General features: G+C 39.8%; 1 protein-coding gene and 1 long non-coding RNA gene across 3 annotated transcripts; both read right to left on the bottom strand.

The window, feature by feature from the left end:
- Positions 1 to 2,169: 2,169 nt before the first annotated feature.
- LOC124707557 (protein LSD1) lies at positions 2,170 to 4,686 on the bottom strand. Of its 2 annotated transcripts, none has more exons than XM_047239219.1 (6): positions 4,449 to 4,686; positions 4,115 to 4,292; positions 3,553 to 3,666; positions 3,206 to 3,355; positions 2,576 to 2,685; positions 2,170 to 2,453 (listed from the first exon to the last, which is right to left on the bottom strand). In XM_047239219.1, the coding sequence occupies exons 2-6, from the start codon at positions 4,179 to 4,181 to the stop codon at positions 2,418 to 2,420; spliced, it is 477 nt and encodes a 158-aa protein (XP_047095175.1). In that variant the 5' UTR covers positions 4,182 to 4,292; positions 4,449 to 4,686; the 3' UTR covers positions 2,170 to 2,417. The 2 variants fall into 2 exon arrangements, with proteins under 2 accessions (XP_047095175.1, XP_047095176.1); XM_047239220.1 differs by having other exon boundaries at positions 3,206 to 3,319; positions 4,449 to 4,681.
- Positions 4,687 to 15,145: 10,459 nt separating this feature from the next.
- LOC124650315 lies at positions 15,146 to 17,091 on the bottom strand. Its single transcript, XR_006986946.1, has 3 exons — positions 16,831 to 17,091; positions 16,593 to 16,715; positions 15,146 to 15,429 (listed from the first exon to the last, which is right to left on the bottom strand). It is a non-coding gene; the product is annotated as an uncharacterized LOC124650315 (long non-coding RNA).
- Between the last annotated feature and the right edge of the window lie 6,310 nt (positions 17,092 to 23,401).

The raw sequence follows: 23,401 nt of genomic DNA, 5'->3' as shown, positions 1-23,401 counted from the left end.
AGTGTTGACAAAGGGGTTCTTGATGGTCTTGTTGAATTGGAAATGTACACTAACCATTCTAAACTGAACATCTGGCCATACTCAATTTAGCAATGATTCTAACCTTGTAGAAGTAGTTGCATCACATTACAATCACTATATAAACTCAGTTTCTAGTTCTGCTCTCAACATCTAGGCAAAACGAAAAAATAAAACAATTCAGAGGGTTTGCCACAGGTCAAATTCGTAATGTATCTGCACAAGGGTTCAATCAACTTGTACATTCAGTTTATAGTTCTGCTATAAGCTGCTAAGGCAACACGAAAAAAATAATACTATTACGAGGGTTTGCTGGGCTTTGTGGGAAACTTGAAATAGAGGCTGCTTTGGTGGCTCAGATCATCTCCTGTTGAGTTGATCTGTTACATGTGTGTCTTTATTTGTTATTGGGCAGGTCTGTGGGATGCAGTAACCAGAAGCAATGTGGTTGATGGAGCTGACAGAGTACAACAAGCTGCTGTCAAGATGCACGAGATGGCGAGAGGGGCGGACACTCTGAGTTTCAGAGGAGTTGAGAGTGATGAAGATGTCGATGTGGACTGAATGATGAAAAAGATGAATAGTGGTTTCCTGAAGCTGTGAACATCTGTTGTTGGCCTTCCTTCCCCAACCAGAGAGATTGCTGCTCAGTCATTGCTCTTTATGGTCTGTAGGAGATGTCTATCTCTAGTCATCTGTTACCAGGTTGTCTTCAGATCCTAGTCTGGTCTCGTGATGTTGTGTTGCAGTACTTGTTGCAACATAGAAAAACCTTTTATGTTTTTGTCTTCTTCTTTCTGGTTGTAAGACTATTTGTTATGCTATTCTCTGGTAATGGAACCCGGCTCTCTGTTGAGGGGTGTTGAGAGCTGTATAGAGTATTGGTTGCACAGGAAACCTTTAATGTTTTTGCCTTTTTCTTTCCGGTTGTAAGACTATTTGTTTTGTTATTCTCTAGTAACGGAACCCGGCTCTCTGTTGAGAGGCATATGGAAAACAAATTACATAGATTTTCCATTGGTGAAAACTGTCAATGGAATCTGCATATGGGATTGTTGCGGGTGAAATTCACAATGAAATAGACAGAATGGACTTTTTGTTTTTTGTTGTAATTGCCAGTCATGCATTCCGCTTGATATAGAGAGAATGAACTTGCTAATCTTAACTAGGCAGCTTGCTGATATTGTCTTATTCTATCTGAGAGTATGTATTTACTTATGATGAGGTTTCACAGATGAGGACGCTGCGGCTAGGTCGATGAGCAGGCGACCGCCTAGGTCAAACACAGCAGCAGGAAGCAGGTGATGGTGGGAGAGTGCCAGGAACAGAAACAAGGATGTGGCGGACATGGCAGGGTCAGCTATGTTGGTGGTGGCGGCAAGATGCACACAGTGATCGCCTTTTTTTTTCTGAGAAAAACACAGCGATCGCCTGAGGCATAGGGCTTTTCTCGGTTGCAAATGGGCTGAGATCATGGCCCATCAGCAACTCCCTCACGTGAAAAGTTGGAAATGCCTATTCATGCCCTGAGCAAATGAACGATGAGATTTGGTATACTGCTACCTGCAGTATAGGGTACCGTAGAAACACTCCTAAAATTACTTACTAGCCCCAGCCGATAAGGAAAAACCCATGCGAGCGACCAAACACGCCCCAATACACTGGCAACTGGCAAATGATGTTTCTGTGCACCACCGATGCCTTTACATCATCGTGTTCTCTGAATTTTCCTCATACCTTTCCTGCCAATAATTAGATCTGCGCTGATAGAGTGATCATAGACTGACAGTCCTTCTCAGTCTCAGATCAGATGCATCACTGCAAATTGTTTGCTGGCTGGGACAGAGGAGGATGGTGCCGGGCGGCCATCGGAGATTCGGAGTTGGACAAGAGTCAGAGAGATGGAGCCCAGCACACACCCAATCCTGTGTCCTCGCAAGCAACACCATTTCTACTGCATAACCATCATTCAACTCTCATCTGATGTGTTTCCACACCCACCTTGTGCAGCATTTGAATTTTTATATGTTCGTGAGCGGTTCATGATCATTCTGCGGTAATACGGTTCGGTTCAAGAATTGGCACGGCAAAGCATAAAGAAACTAGTTCTTCATATAACCACAAGAAAAAAAAACTTAAATAAAACACAAGTAAAAGAAGCTAGATATGAACATAAACATGGTGGGTTTATGTATCCGTCTGATCCAGTTATACAGATGATTCGACAAATTTTGAGCACTAAGTATTAGCAAACTTCTTGTTTAGTCTGCAAGCTCGCCAGGTCTAACGAAGTGAGACGGTGAAGGGAGGAAAAGATTGCTTCTGGGAAGAACTCTATACATGTGCACTCAAAGCATCCTTATTTTGGGAAGCTGCCTTCACAATAATATTGCAGAATTTCAGTTGCTGGGCTTCTGGTCTGTACCAGGTGATGCCTGAAAACGGAAGAAACACATTTCAGGTAGAGTTGCTATGAAACTCAAGCTTCTCAACAGCAATATCAATTAGATGATGTGAAATCTAAGCAAAAGCAAGTGCTCTGATGATGAATACTTACCCCAACTGATGTCACAAAACTGCAGACTGCACATTTGACAGACCTTGCGCCGTACTGGTACATCAGCAGCATTCGGCAATTCCCGCAGTTTACATGCGCAACCTGATTCCCTGCGTTCAAGGACAAGGGAATCATGTTTCATTCAGAGTGTTTGAGATTAGATAAGCACAGATCCACTCATCCTTATGAGTTATGAGTTCTTAGCAAACGTTGAGATTATTCAGAAGTCAGGACTCAATGCTAGCCATATCATTCAATCTTTGTGTTTGTGAATCATCCAGCAACTGTAGGACATGTTTGTCAGGCTTAAAATTAGGAGATATTCATCAAACTTTGGTAGATCTAGGACATCCTTGTCAAACCTTTACTTTTCTGAATCACAACAAATGCATACATCCTACTGTCCAATTTCGATGAGTGTGACTTCAGGATAAGCCAATTTTACGATGTTAACAGTTATCGACTGATTGCTAGAGCTTTTCCCACCTCAGAATAGATTCTGTTCAGAATGAGGATTTAACATACACAAATCAACGCCAACATTGTTTCAGAAAGGCAATTGAAACCAGCGGAATACGCCACTTGCAACTGAGGAACGGAAAAAAGATAGAAAAACTTTGGCTAATGTACCTTCCATTGCCAGGTTGACCGTGTGGCAGCAAGAACATTGTACACTTGTCGCGCCACGTATGTACATTAGAAGAGTGTGGCATCCTCCGCAAACTAGCTGCGCCATCTCGGTCCCTGCACCAAATCCGGGTGGAAAATTCATTCGGGCAACTGCACTTTACGATATTGTCCAGTTAATGTTAAGCTTTTTGGGTTGGTTTAAGGGAGTACATAATCGTGAAATCTGCAGCTATATGTCTGTACACTGTACATAGAAAAGAAGCAAAATCCCCCGCCCTTGAAAAACTTCTGAAGTTAAGTGCACAGATTAACCAGAGAACCAATATGAGTTTGATTCAAGTGCATACCGGGAGCCGGCACGGTGGTCACAGTACTGCAAACTGCGCAGCATACTGACGGTGCACCAGCAGGATACATGAGCAGATTCCGGCACCCGGAGCAGACAAGTTGGCTTTGAGCCCCTGAAATTGCACAAGCATGGAACCTTAGCTCAGTGGCTGAATCTCACCTACCAATAACCGAAGGTTTCAATTTCAGTAGAGCACTGCAATGGCAAAACCAGCAGAGAAATTTCTATGGCTTAATTGATGTCCTGAGCTCAATCTTCTGTATCAGAACTTCAGAGAATAAAAAAACAGCAGAAGGAACTGCTATAGAAAACTCCACTTCCTATATTTCTAATCCAAAAATGGAATATAAACTGGAAGGCTGCTCTTTTGTGTCAAATGAAACTTCAATTCCTATACATCTAGTCCAAAAATCATGAGGAAGCCATGGACGCTTATGCCGTTTACATCTTAATTTTTCGGGTGGTTAAGAAATAAGAAACATCAAATGATTTCTCAAGGAAAATAGAGAACAATTTCCAAATCTGTCTCTGTTCTTGCAGTACCCAGTTGGAGACCATACCGGCATTGGGGGTGGGTGGTGTGAAGGGCACAGGAGGAGTTGGATAAGGGGCAAGGGGAACCGGCATTGCCGTGCCCGCGGCTGCCTTAGCCGACGTCGTCGTTGCTACCGGCGAGACTCCGCACACTCTGGTGGAAGTCGAGGGCTAAGAACTGATTGCCTTCCTCTGCATGAAATCCTGCAGAGAGCGCCGGAGATTCCGATGAGAACACTTAGATTTTACAGAAAAATATCAGCTTCACGGTAAATCGAGCGTCAAGGAAGCAATTAGGGAAACGAAGTGTTGCGTCGGTAGCAGCACACATTGCGGCAACAAAGTCAGGCACCGAATCACCTGCTCGCTGCTGGACTGTGCCACCGCTGCCGACGCTCGTCGCCACACAGCACTGCTGCCGCGGTCCGCGGACGCTAGTCACCGTTGAGCCCGAGGAAGAAGGTGGGCTTCAGAGGAAGAGCCGGGTCCGCATGGTGCCACCCCGGGCAGACGAACGCCTCCGGCTTTGGTTGCTTCGCTCGATCTGGTGCAGATTTCCGTTGAGAGAGACAAATAAGTTTTCCCCGCGTAATGAGCTGAGAATGCGGCGGATAATGTAAGCACGATACTATGGTTGAGAACGTGGATTCTCTTTCTTATCCTCTTATTATGCCATGTGGACCCATATGAACTTATCGTGCCATCCGGTTATTCGTAAAATTCATATTTTTAGAAACTTCTCTGAACATTTATGCATGGGTCTAACTATTTTTCAGTTGAACGAGAACTAACTTCAATACTTATTAAGATGATGTCATAAAATCATAGTTGCAACAGTTATGGTATAACTTATAATTAGCACAAATCACGAATTAAATATAACGGGTCGGAGCAATTTCCTTAGTTGCATTTTCACTTGTAACCGATAAAATTTCCATCCGGTTGATAAGTAGTATGCACTGTGTGTCATTTAGAAAAGAGAAAACAGCATGTTATACGATGGCTCATCTCCTAGCATTGTCTTCAACCAATAGTTTGTGTGCTTCTAAAATATTGATATGATGATAATTAAACTATTAAGAGAAGACATCTGATAATAAAGAAAATCATCTTAGCTTAATTAGATCGAAGGCACACAAGTGCCCAAACTTTAAATTAGTAAACTTCCATAGGGCTCTTCTCTTCTTCTTTTTTTTTTAAAAAAAATAAAGCTTTTCTCTTAGTTAAGAAAATACTGACCTCTTTTTTTTCCATCTCTCCTCATAATAGGGAATCATCATACATGGTACATGGTACTGTTAAGACAACATCATTGTACTTGGTAGGTTATGTTGTATGTACATAACAACAATGCTTAGGACCCGACATGTTATGTTGCATGCATCTACCCCTTCGCGTCTTTCCCCAGGCGCTAGAGGCACCCCCGCCGCCTCCTAGCAATATCCCCGCCGTTGGATCCCCTGTCGTCGCTGCCATCGGATCCCCTCGCCGCGGCGGTGGTGGCTCCCCTCGTCGCCGAATGTGACTTGGGGTAGTGCAAGACGGATCAGTCCCTGGAGCTGCTGGGGTGGCGAGAGTCGGCGAATCGCTGATTTGCGACAAGGGGGCGACCCTGCGTCGAGGTGGTGGTGGAGACCTTCTCCGATGGTGTCAAGGCCATCAGCGGATGCAGGGCTGGGGCGGGTGGTGTTTGGATGAAACGTAGATCTGATCTAAGTATATCTCCCGTGTCGCCTTCCTAGATCTTCTTTGTTGCATGGTAGGGTCGGAACTGGTGGAGGGTCGTCCATGCGCCGCCGCCTGCCTTTCCTACTGATGGCCCATGGCCGTCGGTTGGGTTCGGTGTAGAAGTTCAGGCAGGGTGTCAGCGGGTGGCATGGGGGCTGCTCGCACTGGTTGAATAAAAGTGGCGGTCCTAGGGTTCCTCTCGCGCCAAGATGAAGATCTACTTGATGCAGCTCTTTTGGTTTTGCATGGAGTGTTGAGTTCCGGAAGGCTTCACCGTCAAATGTAACAATGTACCTATGTTTGGAGTTTGTTGGGTCGGGTGGTATTCGGTTGTGCATACACATGCTTTTATTCCAACCGTTTAGTTCTGGAGGGAGCGGCGCGAAGCTCTATTTTGTGTTGCCATCAGATAACATTCTGGTCCATAGTAAAATCAGAAGCGGCGAATAGGATTAGGGCCGGATTCGAGGACTAGCGATGGAGGGTATTGCGTTGTTGTAGATGCTGAATGTAATTGGTATCTTTCGATATTAATATATTCTTTTATTAATATGTTCTAATACTTTACCAAGTCATCACCATATTTCAACTGTGTAGAAGATTAATTTCAAAATAACCTCTCAAATTAATGGATTTTCACAAAATTCCACAACTCTAAACAAAAGAATAAAATTTCCATTGGACCACTAGTCAGTCACGTAAGATGCCAATAATGCAGTATTTCGCGTTTCAGATTTAGAAAGTAGTGGGTGAGAAGATGCCACGTGAACAATAGACAAGTCACCAGACCCGTACAAACATTTCTGAGCCACGCGCATGTTGTGACACAGTGAAACTGCTCGAATATATGTAAGCTGTCCTTTAGTATACGTCATAGTGACGCCTGGCATTGCTAATGCATGTGCATAATAATTAAGAAAGAAGATAAAGTGAGGACAAGGTGTTTCTACACCTGGGTGCATATGCACCCTTTATTTGAAATGCATATTAAATATATTTCTAAATGTCAAAAAATACAAACAAAAATGCCTCGTGTATATCTTGACATGTTACATATTCACAAAGTTGTTTCAGAAAAAACCGATATGTTTTGTGTCTTGTACTAAAAAGACAAATTTTTGGTGTTAAAATAGTCTATTTCTCGAGACATTATTTGTCTTTTTTACATAGGGTACAAAAATTATCGGTTTTACGTGAAACTTTACGTGTACTCATAGAACGTATTCCTCTACATGCTAAATTTTTGTTCCTAATTTTTTACTTTTTGAAATATGTGTTATACATATATGGTGCATATATGCACCCATGATCAGTTTTGGTTTTCTGGATAAAGTGACAAAAAGTTTGTTTGGCCCTCAGGATGCTTCTATTTATTTGGGTGTGGCTAGACATCAGTCGACTGAGAAATATGTAAGTCCCAGTCGAACCTGAATCGGCTGATCGATTGTATACATAGCTAGCTGCACCGAACAACCTCAACTATTATTTCTTTAGCGAACACCATCACGTATGTACTTTGTAGATTTCCTTTTGATCTTACGTGATGAGTCTGTTTTCAACATTTGTTAGTTGGGCAGCTAGCCTGGTAGTACTCTAGACGAAAATATACATTGGTCAACAAAAAAAAGACATACAGTATTGAAGTTGCAATCATAAAATAGAAACTAGCCTAAAGGTGCTAGTTAACTGAAATAGATAGAACTGCCAAAAAAATCAAAGAAAAAAAGGAAAAAAATCTAGTTGCACATTTCTCAAAAAAAAAGTACAACTCGGATAAAAAACGATTAGAGTTCCACATTTCTTGATAAAAAAACATGCGTTGCACATTTTTTAAGAAATGTTGGAGTTGCACATTTACAAAAACGATTGAATTCCACCTTTTTTGAGTGAAGTGCAACTTGACGGTTGAAGTTACACGTTTCTTGTGGAAAGCGCAACTACTATGGAATATCGGTTAGAGTTGCACGTTTCTTGTGAAAAGTGCAACTCGATCATATTGAACATCGGTTTGTAGTTGCATATTTCTTGTGAAAAGCGCAATTACTATGGAATATCGGTTGGAGTTGCACATTTCTTGTGAAAAGTGCAACTCATATTGAACATCAGTTTGTAGTTGCATATTTCTTGTGAAAAGCGCAACTACTATGGAATATCGGTTGGAGTTGCACATTTCTTGTGAAAAGTGCAACCCATATTGAATATCGGTTTGTAGGTTTGTAGTTGCACATTTCTTGTGAAAATTGTAACTCATATTGAATATCGGTTTGTAGTTACATATTTCTTGTGAAAGGCACAACTACTATGGAATATCGGTTGGAGTTGCACATTTCTTGCGAAAAGTGCAACTCATACTGAATATCGGTTTGTAGTTGCATATTTATTGTGAAAAGTGCAACCCATATCGAATATCGGTTGCTAGTTGCACATTTCTAGCAAAAAAGTGCAACTATTCTTGAAAAGCCGATTAGAGCACATTTTTTTGCAAAAAAGTACCACCACGTTTCATAGTAACTAAATACTAGTTCGAGTTGCACATTGTCTACAAAAAAGTGCAACTCGTTTCAAAACGGGTTGTTAATTGCACGTTATTTAAGAAAAGTGCAACTCGGTAACACTGGTTAGAGCTGCACATTTCTTGTGAAAATGCAATTTGTATGAAAATACTTTTGTTACTTGCATATTTATTGAAAAAAGTGCAACTTATATTAAAAAATGATTAGAATTGTAAATTTTAAAAGTAGACACATCTAGCAACCCCTAAAATTCTCAAACATTCTTTTTGGTATCCCCACACAACCCACCTCCAAAAAAGAACAAGAAAAACATAAGAGAAAGAAGAGTGATGAAAAGCTCGACCGTAGTATGGAGTAGGAAACATAGGTGAAATGCTACACCCCATTCAAAATGAGAAAGATGAAAAAAAAAGAATAATAAGGAAGACATGGGAATACAACACAATAATCAAACATGAGATGAGAGTGAAATAAAACAAAACTAGAAAATAAAATAAAATTTCGACGTGCAACTCAACTTAGAACAACTAGAAATGCGAGAAATGCAAAAACACTACCGAACAACTAGAGCAGACTAAAGAAATAGAATAAATAACCGAAGTTTGACTAAACTAACAAAGTAACTAGTCTGGTCCACCGAACCAATCAGCTCGAATCACGAATGGGCACAATTTGTTTTTTCCACCGTCGGTCAAAATCCATCCTCACGCACGAATCTTGGTGCGAGATCGGACAGTCTTGCAGGTCAACTGAGACAATCTCAGTCGCCTGAGGATTAGCAAAACCGTATTTATTTTTAAATCGAAAAACGTATTACAAGAATGAAAAAGTTCTGATTTTTGCATGCAGTTAATCTATAAGCATGCAAAACCGCAACGCTAAATTATTTGATATACAGGACAGAACCATAAAGTCTAATTAATTTGGTGTTTCAGAATATGCACCGCTCATGCACTCATATCTTTACATTTTTTCTCTTTTTTTTGTGTAGATTAGAACACAAAATATTTCAAATTAGGATGTTGCAGGTTTGTAAGATGCATCATTGAGTACATTCAAAATTTTACGTAAACATGATTTCCAAATTTAAAAAATACAAATATGATTGTAGCTCTAGAGCCAGGATTCCCTAATCACTCGCAAAAAATTATGCCTTTTTTCCAAGAATTTAACTCCTCAAACATAGGTTCATACCAAATTCATACCAAGTTTAACTCAAACTAGAGCATTCAACATAATTTTAACTACTAAAGAAGATACCCTAAATTTAACCTAAAAATCTCCGTCGTTGCTCGAGAAGACCTCATCAATTACCCTTTCATGGAGTCATTGTTGTCGTCGGAGGCAAGGTCGACGAACGGCCTGGCTCCTGTGGTCTTCCTTACCTTGTAGCGCTCATAGGCCCGCGCTCTCGCTCGATGAGTTCTGGACGCTAGTGGCGGAGCTCCTTCATAAATGCCTCGTCGGCCCGCTACGCTTTGAGGCGCTCGCGAGCCTCCCGATCCACCCGCACCTTGTAGTGGCCGACCGCGCGACGGTCAAGGACTAGAGCATCCTCCGGCCACGGCTCCCCAACTAGAAATTAAGCTTCGCGGTGGCACCGTAGAGCGTTACCGACGCGGGCCTTCTTCGCCCATGCCACCGACCCGCGCTCTCGCGCGATGAGTTCCGGATGCTGCCGGCGGATTTCCTTCATAAACACCTCATCGGCCCGCTGCGCTTCAAGGCTCTCGCGAGCCTCCCGATCCACCTGCACCTCGTAGTGTCTGACTATGTGACGGTCGAGGACCGGAGCATCCTCCTGCCACGGCTCCCCAACCGGAAATTAAGCTCCGCGGTGGCACCGTAGAGCGTTACCTACTCGGGCCTGCTTCGCCTATGACATCGAGTGGAAGGTGTCGAGCCAATGGTGCTCATGGGTGTTGCGGTCGGTGATTTCCACCAACCAAGTGCCCCACGCTTTCTGCCATCACTTCCTCGAGCCACGACAGGACAATGAAGCGCCGCAGGAGGTGCTCCCGCCTAGATTGGCACTCCAAATCGGCAGAGGGTAGCAGCGACGCCTAGACCCAGCCATGGAGGCCATCGGAGGGAGGTAGGGTTTGCAGTGGGTGACGCAATTGGTGAGAAGAGCGGTGGAGTGAAGAAACTCGGTCGCCTCGTGGTCAATTATTAAATATAGGGGACCAGACTTCAAATAAATAAATAAATATGGGACAAGATATAATTTTCACTTTTCTTAAATTTCAGCTAAATGAAAACACAATTGGCTTCAAGTCAGATCTTTGGCCGTTCATTTGTCCTCCGGCGCGTATCTTGGCGCAGTCATTTCTTCCCGCTCGTCCCGCTCGTCCCGCGTCTGGTTCGGCCGGTTTTTTCAGTTTTGGTTTTTTCTGGTTTTTTCTGTTTGAATTTCGTGGTCCGTGCCTTCTTGTCCGTAGCGTGCGTTGCCCTCACTTTTCCTCTGTCTCGTTCTCCCCGGTGGAGGAGAAATATCCCCACAGGGTGGTCGCCGCGTAGATCTTGGTGGAGGGGCTGGCTCCCGGAGCTCCCCACCGTCGCTCACTGCCGCCCTTTGCTCCCGAAGCTCTCCGCCGTCGGTCAGCGCCGCTCTCCCCCGTAGCCGCACGTCGCCGTCGTCCTCAAGTTCTTCTCCGACCCCGGCTGTTCCCCACGTCTAGGATCCCTAGCTCCGCGCCCAGGTGAGCGACGTTTTCTCTCTAGCGCGTGAAGGGTAGGAGAGCGTTTTGGGGGCGGAGTGCACTCGTTCCTCACATCGGCGGAAGCATGGGTCCGCATCGTCATCGAGGACGTGGGTTGGTCCATGGCGAGTCCAGTGAGCGTCGATGGGCTCGCCCACGTTGTCGGAGCCGTCGGTTCCGGCGGGATGGGTACGGTTTCTCCCCGTATCGGCTCATATCTTATCATGTACCTTTATTTGTTGAAGTCATTCATAATCCCCAAGTCAGTTTGTTTGATTTGTCACTGTGATTCAGTTTGTGTTCGTCTGATTGGAGTGATTTTTCAGTTGTGTTCATCTAGTTGGTTATCTGTATAGAGCTAGTAGTTTATGTTGTATATGTGAACCCTACCATTATTTTGGTAAACTGCAACTCAGTGGTCTAATGAATCTATTGATGCTTTTTAGTTAGCCATTGTTCTCACTTTCTTAGCATGTCCCTTGTTATCCAAGGGTTTTGTAATGTATGACTTCAGTTTTTACTGCAAATATCCTGCATTGTTTGACTAGTTCTGTCTCTGCGCAGCTAGGTAGAATTTTTTGCAAGCTCCCTAGGAATTGTTTTCCATTTTTGCGGCTAGGATTGATTTTCTATCATCTTATTACACTGCTCTACTGTATACAACAGTTCTCTGTTTTTGTAGTGTGCCATTCATTCACCCAAGCAAGTGCCCAACATGGGATTTTGTGATCTGTCCATTTTCTCAGTTCATTTTTGATTCTAGACCATCACAATTGCACATTTTCTTTTGTAATTTAAAATATTTTCTACGTGTATTAATTTGGGTATCATATGTCAGCTAGTCCCATTTTGGTTAATCACTGCAATTGAGAAGGACTATCTAGTCTAGAAGCAGATTATTCTAGTTTTTTTTGTTGTTTTGTGAAATTCAGATTTACTATGTTCTACATTATATATCCACGAGTTCATTTCTCAGACTGTTTTAGAAGGTAACTCCATAATCTTGTTTTCACTCAACCGATTTTTTGTACAATTATTGGTTAATCTGACCACCCAAGTTTGTCTACTGAATTGTGATTTGGTCCTTTTTATCAGTTATTCTCACTGCTATAATTGTTCATTCATCTTCGTAGGCATCGTGTTGATCCTCTTTGTGGCGATGTTTCTCACTTTGGCTTATCAAATGCGGATAGCCATTATGACATAAGCTCAAGTTCTGATGAACTAGTAGTTAATACTCTCCCTTTTTCTCTGCATTTTTACCTTTGCTTTGTTCCTTTATTTACTTGAAGACTTTTGCAATTATATAGGATACTGCCATCCCTAGAAGGAAAAGAATATTGGATGATGCTTTGTTTAAGTTTTTCAGCAAAGAGGTGTCGTTTTTTGTTTTTGTTGGATAATTGGTTTGCATGTGTCTATTTTCACTTCTTTCTTTTTAAATTCAGATGATTTTCTGTAGTTATTTTCTTATTTCTTCCTCTTTTTTATAGGCTGTTAAATCTTTGAAGAGAGATTTCTCAAATTTCTGTAGAAGTTCTGATGTATGGAGACAGGTCTGGTAGTTTTTTGATTTTTTAGTGTCTATGAAACCATGCTTTCTTGTTTGATTACTTGACACTTGTTCATTTCCTCATTTTTTTTAGAAGAAAAGGTCAAAGGTTTCTGGGATTGACAAGTCCTCCTTTACAGTCTATTCAAGCAAGTATTTCTTTGAGGTGTTGCATCGGCTTACTCCAGAGCAGAAGTCTGTTATCGAGAACTTGGGTTTCAGTTGCTTGCTTGTTTTTAACAGTTAACTATGCTGAACAAACACCAAAACAGGATAGCAACCAATGAAATGGAGCATGACAACAAGACAGCTGAGAGGAAAAATTGCAGGACACAAGAAATTAAAGTTAAAACGCTGTATGTTAAGCAGTCTGATGGGCAGGCAGAAAATGGTATGTACTTCAACTTACATCTGCATTGTAGTCCAATAAAATCTTCATAGTACCATAACGCCCTTCACTAGCAGCAAAATGAAGTGGTGTCCCACAATCAGCTACCGGGTCAACATAAGCTCCTTTTGCAAGGAGTAGTTCTACCATTTGACAATTGTCTGGGAAAAAACACGAGAACTATTACATAAGAGAAGAGGTTTTTTCCCTCTCAAATGCTCAAGTTTTAGCTTTTGTTTGTGGTGTGATGTAAGACTTGCTAGTATTTGCTTTGAGCCTGGCTCAATTTACTTTTGTACTAGGTGTAAAATCTGTTTCTGAACATCCGTATGATGCTGCGGTTTCGTTCTAGGAATGGAACCAGGGAGACGGCTCCGTGTTGATCAGAAAATAAAATCCAGCAATCTTTTGTAAAAAGAGTCCACGAGCTTATTACGTAAGATAATAGGTATTTTTATGACTATCTCTTCCATTCATGGAGTCTCCCGGACCTGAGTTTGCCTTGATCTTGTGCTACAAACAAAACCAATAAGGACTTGTTTGTGGGTAGAAAGGAATTAAGGTCAAATCCTTCAGTGGCTAGAGAATTAAGGTAACATTTAATACCAATCTGAAGTGACTGGGACTTATCACATAGCTTTCGATCCACAGTTCATCAAGTTCTCGGTTCACTACTTCCCAAAAGAGTGATTTTGGGATATACCTCTCCAGTTCAGTAATAGGAGATTAGTGCACAAACCCAGCAACTCCTAACTGATGGATCTAATATACCCCCTCCGATCCATAATAACTGTCTCTAATACGAATGTATCTGTACATATTTTAGTTCTAGATAATGAACATTTCAAAACATTTTATTCATTTCGTTCTTGGCTTGTCGAATTCTGGTGGTGTCATTGTTGAGAACAGTGATGGTGGAGTGGATTTCATTGCTTCCTTGTTTGATTTATCAGAAGTTCCTCACATTACTTTCTTTGGCGACAAGCTAAAGTCTGGTGATCCCCTCTCTGATCAACAGATTTTCGTGTGTTCCATGCAAATTGCAATTTCATGTTTCCTTTGTCCATCTGCCAACGGTTGTTTAGACACCAAATACATATGTCAGTTAGGTGATCCTAAACGAGCCAGCAGTTTTGATTTGTGCCAGCTAGTTTATAATCATCTTATACTTGGGGTTTCAAACTATTTGAAGTTCATAAAATCAACAGGAAGGAAACCCAAGTCATTTGAGTTCTGTGCATACGCTCTTGCAGTAAGTTTGTTTTTCCTAATTGCCAAATTCTTTCTTTTTCATTTATTTTCTTTGTGTTTTTATCTGCTTTTGTTGTTTCTTTTTTAAAACCTTTTTTTGATTTCTTCTTGTAGGTATATTACCTGGATTGTCTTGATTTCGGTGTCCACATTGCTGGTAGTGGAGTTCCTAGGTCAGTTTCATGGTGTGGTGACATGATCAAAGAGTATTCGGAGCTGGATCGTGCAAGTAGAAGTGGTTTTGGGTGGAGGCGTATGAGAAATGATCTTCCTAGCTGCTACTTAAACGTAATTTTCTCATTATGGTTTTTTGTCCTTTGTTATTTTTCTATGGCAATCAATACAGCAAGACAGAGCTTTGGTAACACAGTCTTGTGTTACTACAGATTCAAAAGAGTGTTACTAGGACAAATAGTAACAGATTTTGAAATGTGTTCCATTAGGCCGTGTTACTAAGTGGTGATCCCAGTCACACATGATGATTGTTACAATATGTTAAAAACAATGTTACAATTTGTGTGGTAGTAACATGCATATTATGTGTTACGAGATGGGCCCGTAACACATTTTGTAAACATAGTAACATCGATAGTAACATATTTTTATAGACGTAGAATATTATTGGTAACATATTTTTGTACCTACAGTAACATTCCTAGTAACACCTTTTGGAGATTGATGTGTTATTAAACACAAAATCAGGTGCTCAATTTATGGAATATACATTTATTTAATAATAAAGTCATTGTACATGCTCAATTTATTAGTTCTTTTATGATGCCTTTCACCACTAAAATAGGAGAGAAATTGAAGTACGAGACATCGACAAATTGAATAAATTAAGATATTTATTATGAAGATACAAGAGTATAGGATAGATAAGCAGTACGATAAATAAATAACCTTATTATTGGTGCAAAATTGCACGTTGATGTAAGTAAAAGTTATAATGGGCATTGTTGACAACAAAATCAAATCGGAACGAAAAAATACATGAACATGGTTTCAATCTCAGTATACATTTTCTTGGAGATGTAATATTCTATGTATATATTGATATCTTCCAAAAAAAAGAATATTAATTAGCTTCCTCTGCCATCAAGAATTTCGAGTCCACATAATTCACTTGGTTGCTTGTACTATCTGATTACTGCCACCTCTTGAAAATTTCTCAAACCATCGATCCTTCACGTTGTTATAATATTTCCTATTAGAGCAACCCAATACACAAATGAAACTGTGAAAACATATTGAAAAGACTGAATTATCATGAACTAGAACAACGAACCATGCTTTTCTTGGAATACTCACGGCAATAACAAGTTCACGTGCACAGGAATGGAGAAAAATACATATACAAGTTTCATAGCTAAAAATTGCAAAGTTTATGTTATTGATTAAGATGCAAATAAGTAACACCTTTAAATATGAGCATTTCATTTTGAAGGCTGCCAACATGCTTATGCTAGTAAACTTCATTTTCTACTGGCAGAAGAGATGAAAGGGGAAAACACGATGCTATTCAACGTCAATCTACAAACTGAAGCTGATTCCAGAGAATACCACTACATAAATTTTTGGAAGAGTTAATTTGTGTTAGCTACCAAATAGAAAAAGTGTGCATAATAATGCAGAAGAACATGTCCAACAATAGCTATGGGAACAACCAACATCTATAGAAGGATTAGATGTATATGCCTTTTCATTAGTTTTCCTGTGAACCAGAAAAGGTAGAAGCTTGAAGTTGTTTTCCTAACATTCATGAAGAAATTCTAAGTTCAGTTAGGATTGTTCCAACTGGTGTGATGCAACAACATAGAAATGAAACAACCAACTTAAGTACCCGATAGAATACTAAACATGCATATCCTGGTAAATATTTACATAAATTAGCTTTCCTTCACTAAGTACAAACAACTTCATGTATTGTTTTATTTCTGAAAAAATACAAACAGTTCATCGTACATTAAGAGACCATTCTACAATCTACAGTGGTAATCACCGCTGCTAGTAAATTGATTTAGAGATGTGCAGATGTGAGCGAGCCTACGCGCTGGCTTGCCTGAGTAGACTGACTACAGTCAGTAACTCCGATAGTCAATGGGTCGTTTGTTCAGTAATCAGAAGACGCAAATGCTAGTAGACGCATTGAGAATATATGAACTGCAAACTTGGTGGGATGCTGTGTGCACGTGGAGTTGCTGAAACCTTGTTTTCAGATTTCCTACCTGTAACTAACATCTAGGGTGCCAAAGACACATTAATTACTCAATGTCCTGATCAATGAAATTAATATCTTCTATGTTTCGCAAAAAAAGTTATCATCTACCAAAATTGTAAAAGCAACAGGCGGTGCACGGAGATACTGACCTAGCGACCCATCTTGACATCCATATCCTTAAGGTTAGAATGGAGATTATGCCACACCAGGATGAAAAACATCTAGCGTCCTATACCGAGAGGATCTGGCATCCCATCAGGCCATCAGCATAACTTTGGAGGAAAACAGATATTAATAGTCTGCAGATTCGAGACAGTAGGCTTGCAATGGCAGATGGAATACAAGGCAAAAAAAAAAAAAAAAAAAAAAAACCCGAATATGACTCACCGTATTTCATTACTGAAAGATTTGATGGAGATCTGAATCCCCGTGAAAACTTGCCATGGATGAAGGCGATCGCCGCCACGCAACCGTTGCCGCCTTCCTCGCCGAGATCCCCGAGACCAGTGCGCCGCATCTGGAGATCTAGACCACGTATGTCGACAATGAGAACGAAGAGCTTGGCGGCGCTGCGCTGCTAGGAGAGAAGGGCCCCATCGACTTTGACGGATCCGGACTGCATCGTGCAAGTAAGCGGTGGAGGCGGCTCGGTGACGAGTGGAGACGTGGGGCGGCGCACGGGCTGGGAGATGAGAGCGTTAGCCTGTGAGGCCTTTGGAGGCATATATGCGGGGTTAAATTAAGCGCCAGGCCTATCTAAAATATTCACATCCCGCGTGCAGGACTGGAAATTTTAACTTCCCCGCGCACTCCGTCATCGCTGATGTTTTGACACTGGGAGTTTGGGACGTACTTTATGTTGGCCCCACGTGACATATTTTCTGTATTTTTTTTAGAAATCCGAGTTTTACGTATACTTATAGTAAAATAAACACAACACTTAAATGAATCTTGAAAACACATAGAAAATTCAGAGGCGTAATTTTTTTGGGGCGACAAACAATAGAATTTTCAGCTGCCTTGTGTTTTCTTCCTCCATTCCAAATCAATAGACTCAGATTGTTTTCCTCAAAAAAAATCTAATTGGCTAATTTCTCATGTGTTTACACCTAATTAATTTGAAACAGGAAAGTATGACCTAGCTTGTACATAAATTGTAAAGTATAATTATTTTATATAATTTTTAAATTATATTTGAGTTAGTATTCGTGTTATTGTAGAAGCGACGGCTAACTAGGGGTATATTTTCACACCTAGTCTCGCCCCAAAACTATATTGTGCAATCTAGATGGTGGGAAGGTATTAAGGTTAGACTTGTGCGGTGATAATGTTTGCTCCTGCGATTCGACCTCGGTGCACAACAAATTTTACTACGTGGCGGGGTCGTAGAATCAACACATTTATTTACAATTATTCTCCTTTTATATAAGACTTGAAACACTAGGTACCAACCATGATTCTGTGTTACTATTATATAAGACTTGTAACACTAGGTACCAACCATGATTCCGTGTTACTATAATCTACAATTTGTAACATGTTTGCAGTAACACAAATTCATGAGTTACTGCAGTAATATCCTTGTAACACCTTTTCCGATCTTAATAATGATGTGTTACTGGCCAAACTTGTAACACAGATCATTTGTTACTGCAATTTTACTTGTAACATAATTGTTCATCTGTTACATGATTGTGTTACCAAAACTATGTTCTCCTGTAGTGTGAGTGTTTATAATACTTTTTATTATGTTTTCGATGTATAGAGAGTCCATATGAGTAGCAAATCTCGCATGAAGGGAGGTGCACAGTTAGAATATATGTTGGCGCAACAAAAGCAAACTTTGCACAAGGAATTTGGGATGATTTTGTCTAGCAAGGTGAGATCCTTTTTATTTTTTTTAAGTTGTGCTCTGGTGCATAAGCAGAAGCTGCTCTTTTTCTTCTGTCTATAGTGCTTTGTCTAATGTTTCTTTTTATTCTATCTGGCAGACAATTGATGGTATCATTGAGATTATTCAGTGCTATAATTCTTCTGAGATTGACATCACCAACAAGTTGGCACATGATGTTCTGCAATTCTTGTCAAATGCTCGCCCTTTGTATAGGAGTATCAATTCAACTCTGACAGATGTTCACTGTTTGGGTACTGTGTTCTCTGAGTTTTGATCTTTTTTTTTGAGTTTGTGTATATATGTTTATATCCACTTCTTTTTCTTTTTTGGTACAGACACTCCAGTGGCCATTCTAGGTGATGCAGGTGTTAAAAATTCGAATATAACAGGTTATAATTCATTAGATTTTTTCAAGGAAGAAACATCTAGTTATTGTTATTATTTATTCTTCTATCTATAATGTTATGACTTTTTCTCTTTCACTTCTTTTTTGTTTTCTAAATGAATTTCAGCTCCATAAATGCATCCTGTTGCTAAAGTCAAGTCAAGACTAAGTTTACATGTACCTGATAATGCCGATACCGTTTTCTGTCAATCTGATCTGATATCTCTAATTGGCCGTATGAATTTGTCACCCTGTCCTGGTGGCAAGGTTAGTTTCATGCTGTTAAGTGTTTATTATTTGCTTTCTTTTCACTACTATTTTTTTCTTCTTCCTTTTCTGATTGTTCTATATGTTGCAGGAAGGTACCAAGGTAGAAGGGATTCCTTTAGTTAATAAACGTGCAGCTAACAAATTGAAAGGAAGCAAGCAAGCTCCAATCCCTGTCGCTGATACTTCGCCGAAGGCCGAATTGGTATTTTTTATAGTTTCTAATACTTATTTGATCTCACTTTTCTGGTCTTTTTTTATCTCTGAATTTTGTTTGTTTTCTCATTTCTGCACTTGTTGAAACTATAGCCGGATAATTCACCTGAAGTTTCTATCACTGGTGCTATCAACTTCAAGGACCGTCAAAGTGAACTAGCTATGGAAGCTGATGCAGTTTACAATAGGAGTGTGCACCAAAAATATAGTGAGGTTAGGAATTCAGTTAGAAATCCAGCAACCACTTTGCCAGATCTCGCTGATGTTGCAGAGGTAGTAGATCTGGATAATTTCATTCCTAAAAGGAAATCTTCTGTCAATGGTCTTATCATTCTCTAGCCAAAGAATACTTTAGTATGTCCTTTAGCAGAGAATTCACGCTTCCCCGTTTCAGTTGATGATATCATGCACTACTCTGCTATTGTCGAATTGGCTTACACTGACCGCATTCAGAAGTATGTATTTACTTTCTTATTTTTTCTGATTCTATACTTTTGTTTTTGCATATGATTTTTCTCTTTCTCCTTTTTATAATGGTTTTACTTATGTTTTCAATGCAGGAACTATGCCCTCATATACCATGGAGTTCACTGTAGCTATGTATCTCTTGGACAGACGCTAATGCCCGATGGTCACGTCGACAACTTCCTGATTCCTTGTTTTTGCCGAAAGCTATTTGAAGATAACCATCCTTCAAAATTTGGGAGGCACTATTTCTTTTCATACATTGGGTATGTAATTTCCTATTGTTTTTTCACATGTGTTTACTGGTTAGTCTTCATTTCTTTTTTCACTTGGTTTGCTGTATTCTTAGCTCCTCCTTTTAATGGCAGGAAAGCATTTTGCTATTATCAACTGAAATGCATGAGAGCCTTGTCCGCACTTCATTTCTTGGTGCTGCTAGCGCGAGTAAAGGGAAACGGCTTGATTTCTCTGACAAAGTATGTTTTTAGTTGGTTTATCAAATGTTCTGTCCAATTTTTTTATATTCATTGGTGTCCTTATTCATGTTGTTTTGTCCACATGATTGTTGCAGTTATTTTTTCCAATATGCCATTTGGATCATTGTTTTTCGTTTGTGGTTGATTTCAAGTTCAAGCTTTTTGCGTTTATTGATTCCTTCTACGGTCCAGATTCTGATTACCAGCGTTCAGTTCGTGGTCCTCTAGTAAGTAATTCTTGATTCCATGTTTTTTTCATCTTCTTCATACGTCTTCTGCATAATGTTTTTTTAAGTTACTATCTTTTTGTTTATGGAACCTAGATTAAAAACTTCATTCTTCTATGGGAAAAGATCTTTCACACTAATGAGCCCAATTTCAATGTTTTCAAAGTTATGACTCCTCACATGCCATGGCAGGGGAATGCGTAAGTAATCCCATATTTTTTCATGAATTTTTATCTAGTCTGGTTCCTATCTATTTCAGTTTAATAGATATTCTCATAGTTTAGATGCTATGTAATCTTTTTTCATGCTAGTTGTACTACAGTCAATGACAACCTGCATTCTATGTAATCTTTTGATCAGTCATGATTGCGGCATTTTTCTGATGAAGTCTCTGGAACTTTTTGTTCCCACCAAGGACCTACGGAAAGAATTCAGTAAAAAAGACATCTTGCATCTTCGTATTCAGTTTGCAAATCTTCTATTCTTCCATGCTGGCAATAAAGCGGATCGCAGCTTAGTTACCAACTATTATGTTAAGGTACATTTCGTGTATATTTTTGCAAAATTTCTAGGGTTATAGCATCCCTTTTTAAAATTTTCTTTTCTCTATCTGTTTTTGTGGTTGCCAGGATGATTTCGTGCGCCAACTCCGTTGACTGAACTTTGTCTCAGTGTCAACCTAGCTCACTTTGGTCATTATGATTCTATATTGTTGTATTACAATGTTATATCATACTGTTTTGTTTCCACTCAGTTTGTATTCTAAATTTTACGAACATTTTAGTACTGTGAACATTTAGTACTGTTAATTTTAGCACATTTGTCTATTTCTTTCAGTCCATTTTCTTTTTCACTTGCAGTGTAGTTGTGTTTAGTATCTGGGCGGGGTTTTGTTTGGTGTGTTAGGGGGGTGGGTAACTCCGCCTACGCCAATCTTTTGAAGTGTAATCTTTATTTTATAAGTTGGCTAGCCGGTTCCAAGCCCGGGTTAAAGGAGGAGGATCCACTTTTGTTGTATATTTTTGCATGCTTTAATTATAATTCAGTTTTCGGTTTTCTTCAACCTTTTCTGCTTTTTTGTTCTTTTTGGTTGAAACCCTTGTCATTTTTTCGAAAAAGTGTTTGAATGACAATGTTAGTGGTGCATTGCTGAGTCGCTCATGTGCTAAGTGGCGGCCCCTTTTTGTGATTGTTCTCTGTTCTTTTTGTATTTTTAATTCCATCTTTTTTCAAAATTGATTACCTCAACTCAGTTTTACTAAGTATTTATGTACTTTCTACATTATCCTCGATCCCCTGGACATCTAAGCTAGGTCCATGTAGCGTGCAAGTGGATACATGCCTCTTGGGTGAGTTTCAGTGTTAGTGTTGCTATCGTGTTCGTTTTCATTTTAAGTATGACGATTTCCTCATACATATCAAACTGAAGTAAGTTGCTGCTGCAGGGTCAGAAGGTGGACCAAATTCATTTTAAGTATGACGATTTCCTCATACATATCAGTGCAGTAGGAGATGTTGCTGCAGGGTCAGAAGGTGGACTCCCAGGTTGTGCTTATTCTGCTCATTTTTCATCAGTTTTTTGTTCAATTATGGTTCAGAGAAGGCTTTTCTTATTTTTTAGCACTAAAGAAACTAGTTTCCTTTTATTTTTGTTCTAGGTTCAGTATCGGGAGAACTTTGCAATGGTTGCTTACTTAACTGGCCAGATGCGCAACGATCCCATAAACCCATAAATATTCATTATACATATCTTAAACAGCGAGGAATAACAAGTAGATACAGATATCTTCTCAATCATCATGTTGTTTTTCATAAGATGATTCTGCCACACATAAATCCATGTTTTTACATATGAATAATACTATAAATAGTAGTAGGACACATATAATTTGTAGGATGTATAGTACATCTCAACACAATGAAGTACAAGTGTTTTTTTTGTCATATCGCATGTTTCTTTGTATCCTCTTTTTTAGCAACTTGGTGTAGGTTGGTTCACCGAAGAAGACATCGTGGGACGAATCATTTGTTGGTCTAACCCACTTTCTTGTGCATCACGCTTTGTCTTTTTTGATTTACCTTGATCTCCTTGAGTGTATGTACCTACAAGAATGTCATTTTGATTGTTATGTCATAGTTATTGTTCTCTTATTCACGCAACAACAATTTATGCTTACTATCATTACCATTTTCTTTCTTCTTCCTTACTCTTTTCTTATTTGGTAAATTGAATGTCAAATGCAGTTTATCACAATTTTTCTTTGTATGTTTAGTAGAACCACAGTGGTTGCATGTGTAAAACTTGTTCTGCTTGATTCTTTCCTTTATAGTTAGCAATCTAGGTCGGCCCTTTGTATCAACAACATCTGGGTCTAATAGTTGTATTGTCGGTGCACTTTCAGCTGTTGGGTCCAAGTTAACAACTGTTCTTACTGAACTATTCTGTCCCACTGTTGAAACTTGTTCAGTTTCAGTGTCCATTCTTGCCATTTCTGCTTCTATCCTTGGAATTTCTTGTAGCAAGTACTGGTACTTTCTCTTATTCTTAGAACCATTAGATGTCGTGTGTCCCAACAGCCGTGAAAGTACATTAAATCTCAAAACTATGCTATCCTCATTTGGCGCTACCACAGTATCATTGAATAGCTTTTTTTCTCTCTTGCGCCACCTCTCTATAATGTACTTATCAGGTATCTTTTCTACTTGTAGGTGCAGCATTATTTTCAATATATGAGAGCAGAGAAGACCGTCTTTTTGAAATTTACAACATATGCATGAGTATTTGTTATCACCAGAATTTGACCGAGTCAGAGGTGGGCCGCGATCAAGATGGACTTGAAGATATATACATGGAAGAAATACGTGAATCGGCCTTTTATACCAAGTTGGGCTAAATTGCCCGTGTATCTGTAATATATTAGATCGCATCTTAGTTTAGAGATTAGAGTTTTGCCCGTGCACGGTTTAGTGCACGCCCACATTAGAAAGTCCCCTGGACTATAAATATGTATCTAGGGTTTATGGAATA

Source organism: Lolium rigidum, chromosome 4 (assembly GCF_022539505.1).
Source record: "Lolium rigidum isolate FL_2022 chromosome 4, APGP_CSIRO_Lrig_0.1, whole genome shotgun sequence".
Lineage (NCBI taxonomy): Eukaryota > Viridiplantae > Streptophyta > Magnoliopsida > Poales > Poaceae > Lolium > Lolium rigidum.
This window is presented reverse-complemented; position numbering and strand designations above follow the sequence as displayed.